The sequence below is a fragment of the Rana temporaria genome, chromosome 7 (genome assembly GCF_905171775.1).
Source record: "Rana temporaria chromosome 7, aRanTem1.1, whole genome shotgun sequence".
In the NCBI taxonomy this organism is placed as follows: domain Eukaryota; kingdom Metazoa; phylum Chordata; class Amphibia; order Anura; family Ranidae; genus Rana; species Rana temporaria.
Window position 1 is genome coordinate 13,523,884 of NC_053495.1, and position 10,284 is coordinate 13,534,167.

The 10,284-nt window shown below is 52.7% G+C and overlaps 1 protein-coding gene across 1 annotated transcript in view; it reads right to left on the reverse strand.

Annotated features, from left to right (window-relative positions):
• Window positions 1–10,284, reverse strand: part of P4HTM (prolyl 4-hydroxylase, transmembrane) — a 56,514-nt gene extending 46,230 nt beyond the window's left edge. The window contains exons 1-2 of the mRNA XM_040358931.1: window positions 9,864–10,284; window positions 6,383–6,464 (exon numbers count right to left, since the gene is read on the reverse strand). Coding sequence (XP_040214865.1) covers window positions 6,383–6,464; window positions 9,864–10,196 — 415 coding nt within the window. The 5' untranslated portion in view covers window positions 10,197–10,284. The remainder of the gene's footprint in view (window positions 1–6,382; window positions 6,465–9,863) is intronic.

The following is a 10,284-nucleotide window of genomic DNA, read 5'->3' on the forward strand; positions in this document are numbered from 1 at the left end:
TTCAGACATTTACACGGCTTGCAATAAAAAAAAATGCATATAATAATGTATTAATAAATAAAAAGCTACATTAATCTGTGTCTTTTATATCCGTCTACAGTTCAGCTTAAAACAAAGAAAGGCAGACTAAGCGTTTTTTCTTTCTTAAAGGAATTTTTATTTTATATGAAAGGTATATTCAGACAATACGTCGGATCTATTCCCCCCCTATTCCATAAGAGCATTGAGCATTATTTTTGAGCTATGTGACTACAATATCAGTTTTAGGATGTACAGAAAGTTGGTTTCACTGTAAGGCAGGGGTGCGCTACGTACAGAGTGTAGAGTTCAGGGGTGCGCTACGTACAGAGTGTAGAGTTCAGGGGTGCGCTACGTACAGAGTGTAGAGTTCAGGGGTGCGCTACATACAGAGTGTAGAGTTCAGGGGTGCGCTACGTACAGAGTGTAGAGTTCAGGGGTGCGCCACATACAGAGTGTAGAGTTCAGGGGTGCGCCACATACAGAGTGTAGAGTTCAGGGGTGCGCTACATACAGAGTGTAGAGTTCAGGGGTGCGCCACGTACCGAGTGCAGAGTACAGGGGTGCGCCACGTACCGAGGGCAGAGTTCAGGGGTGCGCCACGTACCGAGGGCAGAGTTCAGGGGTGCGCCACGTACCGAGGGCAGAGTTCAGGGGTGCGCCACGTACCGAGGGCAGAGTTCAGGGGTGCGCCACGTACCGAGGGCAGAGTTCAGGGGTGCGCCACGTACTGAGGGCAGAGTTCAGGGGTGCGCCACGTACCGAGGGCAGAGTTCAGGGGTGCGCCACGTACCGAGTGTAGAGTTCAGGGGTGCGCCACATATAGAGTGTAGAGTTCAGGGGTGCGCCACATACAGAGTGCAGAGTTCAGGGGTGCGCCACATACAGAGTGTAGAGTTCAGGGGTGCACCACATACAGAGTGCAGAGTTCAGGGGTGCGCCACATACAGAGTGCAGAGTTCAGGGGTGCGCCACATACAGAGTGTAGAGTTCAGGGTTGCGCTACCTATTGAGTGCAGAGTTCAATGGTGCGTAACGTACGGAGTGCAGAGTTCAGGGGTGAACTACGTACAGATGTCAGAGTGACGCGTTATGTACAGAGTGTAAAGTTCAGGGGTGCGCTATGTAAGAGTGCAGAGTTCAGGGGTGAGCCACATACAGAGTGTAGAGTTCAGGGTTGCGCTACCTATTGAATGCAGGGGTGCGTAACGTACCGAGTGCAGAGTTCAGGGGTGCGCTACGTACAGATGGCAGAGTGACGCGTTACGTACAGAGTGTAAAGTTCAGGGGTGCGCTATGTAAGAGTGCAGAGTTCAAGGGTGCGCTATGTACTGAGTGCAGAGTTCAGGGGTGCGCTATATACAGAGTGCTGAGCTCATGGATGCTCTAAATACAGAGTGCAGAGTTCAGGGGTGCGTTACATGCAGAGTTCAGGGGTGCACTATGTACCGAGTGCAGAGTTCAGGGGTGCACTATGTACCGAGTGCAGAGTTCAGTGCAGGCGCCTCCGCCACTCTCGGCATCAGTGCACCCGGGTAAAGATGGGGTCACAGCGCAGCTTACCACATGATGCCCCACCCCACACTGCATCTCCCTTGCAGTGGGGAGTGGAAGGCGATAGATGGAGGTAGTGGAACATTTTTCCACTACTTTCTGGCTGAAAAAAGCCCTGGGTGCGAGGGCTACATGCCAAGGCCTGGAGGGCTGGGATTCAGCCCATGGGCCTTGTGCTTGACAGATGTGCTGTAAGGCAATCCTATTCGAATAGCCAGGACAAGGTTTGCACCATTGTGCTGCGTAGTCCAGTTGGTGGGCGTTGCAGTCCAGCGGGATCACCAAACCTTTAATTATTTGTATTTTTTTAAACAAACTTTATTGAAATATCACATGAACATTTCATAAAGTTCAACTGGGCACCACAGGGTGCGAGGTGGTGCCTTACGCTGCACTGAAAAAAATTAAGTGTGCAGTACTTTATTTCATACCGCCGAAACACGATGGTGAGAACCGGGTACACAGGAGGTGTTTCAATGTCCCACCAAGGAATGGTCCATGCAGTTCTAAAATATATATATATATATATATATATATATATATATTCATCCTAATTCTTCTAAAAGCAAAAAAATATAAAAAATTTGTGTTAGCAATTTGCAAAGCACACTAAATCCTGGTTCACACGGATGCAATTTCCCATGCGACTTTGATCACACTGAATCGCATGACAATGGAAATAATATTGCTTCCAATGGTGCCCGTTCACATCAATGCAGTGCAGCTGCGATGCGACTTTGAGAAAGGGTCCAGTGCTACTTTGGTGTGATTCAGTGTGATAAACAGGGCTTTTTTTCAGCAGGAACGTGGGGGAACGCCGTTCCGGCACCTCCAGCAATGAATGTATCTAATGGCAAGGAGTGCTGGGCTGTACTGGAGGGTCTATTGCCGCTTGCTGCTGGGAGATCTATTGTCACTGGTGGTGGGTCTCTTGTTGATCTATTTTTGCTAGTGGGGGGTCTTATGTTTCTAGGGGGGGGGGCTATTGTTGCTGGGAGGGATCTTCTTTTAAGGGAGAGGTCTATTGTTGCTGCCTCCTGAAGGGTCTATTGATGAAGTCTGCTGGGACATCTGTTGTTGCTTCCAGGGGTCTATTGTTGCTGGGGTGCTATTTTGTTGTGGGGGGGGGGGGTCTTCTATTGTTGTGTGAGGTCTATTATTACTGGGGGGGGGGGTCTACTCTTGCTGGGGTAGGGTCTATTGTTGCTCACTGCATGGGATCTATTTTACTGTCTTTTTTTGTTATCATTAAGGCTGGGTTCACACTACGGTTTTCCCGTCCGTCAGCCGCATACGATTTATATGAAAAAACGTATGCGGCTGAAACGGACGGGAACGTATGGCACCGCACATATGTGCGTTTTCCATTAACATTAATGTTAAAGGAAAACGTATGCGGTTGCCATACTGTTTTAAAAACGACCGCAAAACCGTGGTTGAACACGGTTTTGCGTACGTTTAAAAAACGTTTTGGCAGCAAATCGTACGCACCCGGATGCATCCGAGTGCATACGATTTGCAATGCATTGTCTATCTCTACGTTTTCCCGTCCGGGCCCGTACGTTTTCAATACTGAAATCGTATGCGGCTGACGGACGGGAAAACCGTAGTGTGAACCCAGCCTAACAAATGCTGTGCAAATCACTTAGTAGCAAACATGATACTTGGTTCTGTATTCTCTAAAATGGGTGGAGGTCGGTAGCAGGCAGGGCTGGACTGGGACAAAAATTTGGCCCTGGACTTCATCCAGACTGGCCAACCTTGACATGTCTCTCCTATGGCGGCCGGACAACTCCCATGAGCTCTGCGGGGAGGGAGAGACAGAGGAGCGGAGGGGGGCGGCGGTCCGCTGTCACTGAAGCCGGCCCACCAGGAAACTCCCTGTAGTCCCAATGGCCAGTCCATCCCTGGTAGGAGGTGGAACCAAGGAACAGTGCTCAGGGGCGGGTAGGTAGCAGAAACGAAGAGTGAGAAAAAAAAAACCCTGGCTCCACAGAATAGGCAAACCACATCCAAAAACGCAACCAAAGTCGCACTAAATAATTGCACTGCAAATCGAGTCAAAAATCGCATCGCAGTAGCGAGAAACGAGTCTTACAGAATCCACAAATGAAATTGCCTAACATCACGATTTCTGTAGAAAATATCTCTGGTATTTTTTTTTAAGCTCGGTAGGTAACAGAAGTGTGCCCTCCCCTCCCCCCACATACTGCGTTCAGCCTGTGGATTCATTTACGTTTCACATACCTCATTACAATAACACCAGCCTAAGCTATTCATTAAAAAATCCTATTAATGTTTTAAGGATAAACTGCACATGCAATTTTAATCTCGTGCTACTGAGCAATTTAACCGTTGCCTGGAAAAAAATCGCCGTATTTGCAGCACATTGAGGGATCACAAGGAAGCGGATCAGCTTAGGAACCCAACGCTGCCGGCTTGTGATTTCTTCACCTAATTCGGTGCATGGCTGGAAACTTAGACCAGGGACATAGTGGGCCGGATTCAGATAGGTGAGCGGATCTTTAGATCTCATTTACGTTACGCCGCCGCAAGTTTTTGAGGCAAGTGCTTTATTCAGAAAGCACTTGCCTGTAAACCTACGGTGGCGTATCCTAAATCCCCCGGCGGAATGCGAATTCCGCGGGTAGGGGCGTGTAAAATTTAAATAAGGCGCGTCCCCGCGCCGAACGAACAGCGCATGCGCCGTCCGTAAATTTTACCAGCATGCATTGCTCTAAATGACGTCGCTCCGTATTCGCAAACGACTTACGCAAACGATGTAAAAAATTCAAAACTCGGCGCGGGAACGACGGCCATACTTAACATAGGATACGCCGCACATACCTCTCATATAGCAGGGGTAACTATACGCCGGAAAAAGCCGAACGCAAACAGCGTAAAAAAAAAGTGCCGGGCGGTCGTTCGTTTCTGAATCGGCGTAACTCCTCATTTGCATATTCCTCGCGTATACAAACGGAAGCGCCACCTAGCGGCCAGCGTGAGATTGCAACCTAAGATCCGACGGTGTAAGTCACTTACACCTGTCGGATCTTAGGGATATCTATGCGTAACCTGATTCTATGAATCAGGCGCATAGATACGACGGCCGGACTCAGATACGCCGGCGTATCTCTTTTCTGAATCCGGCCCTGTAAGTATAGAGATGAAGGCGTAAATATAAGCGGGCGTAGCGTAGTTACGCTACGCCGCCGCAACTTAGAGAGGCAAGTGCTGTATTCACAAAGCACTTGCGTCTAAAGTTACGGCGGCGTAGCGTAAATGTGCCGGGGTAAGCGCGCCTAAATCAAATGAGCAACAGGGGGGCGTGTTTTATGTAAACTAAGCATGACCCCACGTAAATGACGCTTTTTTCGAACGGCGCATGCATGCTCAGTATCACGTTGAATTCTCAAATTAAATTACGTCCGCTCAATGCCTAGACGACGTGAATGTAACTTACGCAAAGCCCTATTCGCGAACGTTTTACGCAAACGACGGAAAATTCAACACTGTCCCGACATCCATACTTAACATTGCATACGCCTCACTATAGCAGGGGTAACTTTACGCCGGTCCGACGCCTTGCGCAAACGACGCATATAGATACGCCGGGCGCGCGTATGTTCGTGAATCGGCGTATCTACCTAATTTGCATATTCTGCGCGTAAATCTACGGAAGCGCCACCTAGCGGCCAGCGTAAATATGCAACTAAGATATGACGGCGTAGGAGACTTACGCCGCTCACATCTTAGCCTAATTTAAGCGTATCTGGTTTCCAGAATACGCTTAAATTTACGACGGCGTAACTCTCTATGAATCTAGCGATTCTACCCCATAATGTTTTGGGGGGTTTTATGTAATCTTCAGGCCTAAAATTATTTTTTGAATGTGTGCAAGAATGCAAAAACGTCTCTGGCAGGGAAACTGACCTAGGATAAATTGTTCCTCTCCATGCAAAGCAGGACCCTTATTTTCATTATGGGGTCATTCCGGGTAAATAAAATCAAAGCTGTGACCCCCCCCCCCCAATTGGAGAATAGTTTGTGAATCGCACGCGCATGCTATGTCCATTAACCCCATCGCCTCTCCCATCCTGAAAAAAAAAGCGACAGACTTATGCAGGAATTAAGACGATTACATTTCCTCCCCGACAGCTTGAAGCACAATGTAACCCGTTCTCACCCAGGAGCCGAGCCTGGCACAGGCGGCAAATCTCTTACCAAAAGCACAATGTAACCCGTTCTCACCCAGGAGCCGAGCCTGGCACAGGCGGCAAATCTCTTACCAAAAGTACAATGTAACCCACTCTCACCCAGGAGCCGAGCCTGGCACAGGCGGCAAATCTCTTACCAAAAGTACAATGTAACCCGCTCTCACCCAGGAGCCGAGTCTGGCACAGGCGGCAAATCTCTTACCAAAAGCACAATGTAACCCGCTCTCACCCAGGAGCCGAGCCTGGCACAGGCGGCAAATCTCTTACCAAAAGCACAATGTAACCCATTCTCACCCAGGAGCCGAGCCTGGCACAGGCGGCAAATCTCTTACCAAAAGCACAATGTAACCCGTTCTCACCCAGGAGCCGAGCCTGGCACAGGCGGCAAATCTCTTACCAAAAGCACAATGTAACCCTGTTCTCACCCAGGAGCCGAGCCTGGCACAGGCGGCAAATCTCTTACCAAAAGCACAATGTAACCCGTTCTCACCCAGGAGCCGAGCCTGGCACAGGCGGCAAATCTCTTACCAAAAGCACAATGTAACCCGTTCTCACCCAGGAGCCGAGCCTGGCACAGGCGGCAAATCTCTTACCGAACAGAAGAGGCTTTAGACTCAGCGTCTCCATTTGCTGGAATTTGTTGGGAAGGAGTTCGATCTTCTGCTTGTGACCGACCTGAAAAACATACAAAGGATTTATCGGGTCACAGGGGGTCATATATAATACCGCACTGAGCCGGGGGACACCAGAGCTTTTCACTAACCAACGACAGTGCGATGGGTTAGAATGTGAAGATCCCGGCGTCTCTGAACGGACGCAAAACAAGGATGCGGCCATAAATAAGAGAATATTTTGTATCTCGCGGTAACGGTCGATGACATTGGACACATTTAAAGCTGAAGTAGAATTAAGATTTTATCCCTCCTCGCTACAAGATTTTTTGATAGGGACTCTAGAATAAGGGGGCTCTGATGGGGACTTCGATGTAAGGGGGAACTCCGATGGGGTCCCCGATGTAAGGGGGAACTCCGATGGGGACCCCAATGTAAGGGGGAACTCCGATGGGGACCCCAATGTAAGGGGGAACTCCGATGGGGACCCCAATGTAAGGGGGAACTCCGATGGGGACCCCAATGTAAGGGGGAACTCCGATGGGGACCCCAATGTAAGGGGGAACTCCGATGGGGTCCCTGATGTAAGGGGGAACTCCGATGGGGACCCTGATGTAAGGGGGAACTCCGATGGGGTCCCCGATGTAAGGGGGAACTCCGATGGGGACCCCGATGGGGACCCCAATGTAAGGGGGAACTCCGATGGGGACCCCAATGTAAGGGGGAACTCCGATGGGGACCCCAATGTAAGGGGGAACTCCGATGGGGACCCCAATGTAAGGGGGAACTCCGATGGGGACCCCAATGTAAGGGGGAACTCCGATGGGGACCCCAATGTAAGGGGGAACTCCGATGGGGTCCCTGATGTAAGGGGGAACTCCGATGGGGACCCTGATGTAAGGGGGAACTCCGATGGGGTCCCCGATGTAAGGGGGAACTCCGATGGGGACCCCGATGTAAGGGGGAACTCCGATGGGGACCCCGATGTAAGGGGGAACTCCGACGGGGTCCCCGATGTAAGGGAGAACTCCGATGGGGACTCTGATGTAAGGGGGAACTCTGATGGGGACCCTGATGTAAGGGGATGTAAGGGGGAAACTCTGATGGGGACCGGCATGTAGGGGAAACTCAGATGGGGTCCCCGATGTAAGGGGGAACTCCGATGGGGTCCCCGATGTAAGGGGGAACTCCGATGGGGTCCCCGATGTAAGGGGGAACTCCGATGGGGTCCCCGATGTAAGGGGATGTAGGGGGGAAACTCTGATGGGGACCGGCATGTAGGGGAAACTCAGATGGGGACCCTGATGTAAGGGGGAAGTCTGATGGGGACCCTGATGTAAGTGGGGGGTTTTAATTTGGTTCTGATAGAGACCCTGATGTAAGGGGGGACTGTGACGGGTTCCCTAATATAAAAGGGGAACTCTGATGGGGACCCTGATGTAAGAAGGAAGTCTGAAAGGGGACCCGGATGTAAGTGGGGTTTTTTAATTTGGACCTTGATGTAAGGGGGGAGGGGGTTCTGATAGGGACCCTGATGTAAGGGGGAACTCCGATGGGGACCCTGATGTAAGGGGGAACTCCGATGGGGACCCTGATGTAAGTGGGAACTGTCATGGGGACCCTGATGTAAGGGGGAACTCTGAAGGGGACCCGGATGTAGGGGGGAAACTCTGATGGGGACTGGGATGTAGGGGAAACTCTGATGAGGACCCTGATGTAAGGGGGAACTCTGAAGGGGACCCGGATGTAGGGGGGAAACTCTGATGGGGACTGGGATGTAGGGGAAACTCTGATGAGGACCCTGATGTAAGGGGGAACTCTGAAGGGGACCCGGATGTAGGGGGGAAACTCTGATGGGGACTGGGATGTAGGGGAAACTCTGATGAGGACCCTGATGTAAGGGGGAACTCCGATGGGGACCCTGATGTAAGGGGGAACTCCGATGGGGACCCTGATGTAAGGGGGAACTCCGATGGGGACCCTGATGTAAGGGGGAACTCCGATGGGGACCCTGATGTAAGGGTCTGATGGGAACCTTGATGTAAGGAGGAAGTCTAAATGGGACCCAGATGTAAGTGGGGGGTTTTAATTTGGACCTTGATGTAAGGGGGGTTCTGCTAGGGACCCTCATGTAAGGGGGGACTGTGATGGGGTCCCTAATATAAAAGGTGAACGCTGATGGGGACCCTGATGTAAGGGGAAAGTCTGAAGGGGACCTGGATGTCAGTGGGGGGGGGGGGGGGGCTATGATAGAGTCCTTAATGTAAAAGAGGAACTCTGATGGGGACCCTGATGTACATGGGACTATATGTGGGGGAGGGGTTATCTCTCAGGTAGGTGTGCTATGTGGGGTAGGGGTGTCACTCAGGTCGGCACGCTATATGTGAGGGAGGGGAGGGTTTAACTTGGTTATGTGTCCTGTATTTGGGGGGGGGGGGGGGGTGACTCAGGTAGGTGTGGGGGAGGGGTGTGACTCAGGTAGGTGTAGGGGATGGGGTGTGACTCAGGTAGGTGTGGGGGGAGGGTATGACTCAGGTAGGTGTGGGGTAGAGGAGAGGCACGGCTCAGGTAGGTGTGGGGGAGGGGTATGACTCAGGTATGTGTGGGGGGAGGGGTGTGACTCAGGTAGGAGGGGTGTGACTCAGGTAGGTGTGGGGGAGGGGTGTGACACAGGTAGGTGTGGGGGAGGGGTGTGACACAGGTAGGTGTGGGGGAGAGGAGGGTGTGGCTCAGGAAGGTGTGGGGGAGGGGTGTGACACAGGTAGGTGTGGGGGAGAGGAGGGGTGTGGCTCAGGTATGTGTGGGGGGAGGGGTGTGACACAGGTAGGTGTGGGGGTGGGGTGTGACACAGGTAGGTGTGGGGGTGGGGTGTGACACAGGTAGGTGTGGGGGGAGGGTATGACTCAGGCAGGTGTGGGGTAGGGGAAGGGTGTGGCTCAGGTAGGTGTGGGGTAGGGGAAGGGTGTGGCTCAGGTAGGTGTGGGGTAGGGGAAGGGTGTGGCTCAGGTAGGTGTGGGGTAGGGGAAGGGTGTGGCTCAGGTAGGTGTGGGGGAGGGGTATGACTCAGGTATGTGTGGGGGGAGGGGTGTGACTCAGGTAGGTGTGGGGGAGAGGAGGGGTGTGGCTCAGGTAGGTGTGGGGGAGGGGTGTGACTCCGGTAGGTGTGGGGGAGAGGAGGGGTGTGGCACAGGTAGGTGTGTGGGAGAGGAGGGGTGTGACTCAGGTAGGTGTGGGGGAGAGGAGGGGTGTGGCTCAGGTAGGTGTGGGGGAGGGGTGTGACTCCGGTAGGTGTGGGGGAGAGGAGGGGTGTGGCACAGGTAGGTGTGTGGGAGAGGAGGGGTGTGGCTCAGGTAGGTGTGGGGGAGGGGTGTGACACAGGTAGGTGTGGGGGAGGGGTGTGACACAGGTAGGTGTGGGGGGAGGGTATGGCTCAGGTATGTGTGGGGGGAGGGGTGTGACTCACCTTGATACCCTCCAGGCGGGGTAGATGTCGGTAGTCGGTGTCCTGCCCCCGGTGGGTGGGGGTGGGGATGTCAGGCACCCCATTGGTGGAGGAGGAGGAGGTAGTAGTAGTAGTAGTGGTGGTGGAGGTGTCGCCCCCTAGAGGCCCGTTGCTGTAATACACATAGAGGAGCAGAGCGATGACATTCACGATGTAGACATGGACGAACACCATCACCACCACGAAGTACGAGCGGGAGCACACACTGTTCCCCTTCTGTAGCCCGGACAGCCGGTCCCGGGGAAGCGGAGGGGGTTCATCCTGAGGGAGTCCCCCGTTCAGAGGACTCTCCATCCCGCCCCCGGGGCCCTGGACAAGCTGCGCCGGGCATGCGCCGGTCACCCTGGCGACGGCGGCGCGCACGGCTACCTAAGCCAAGTGA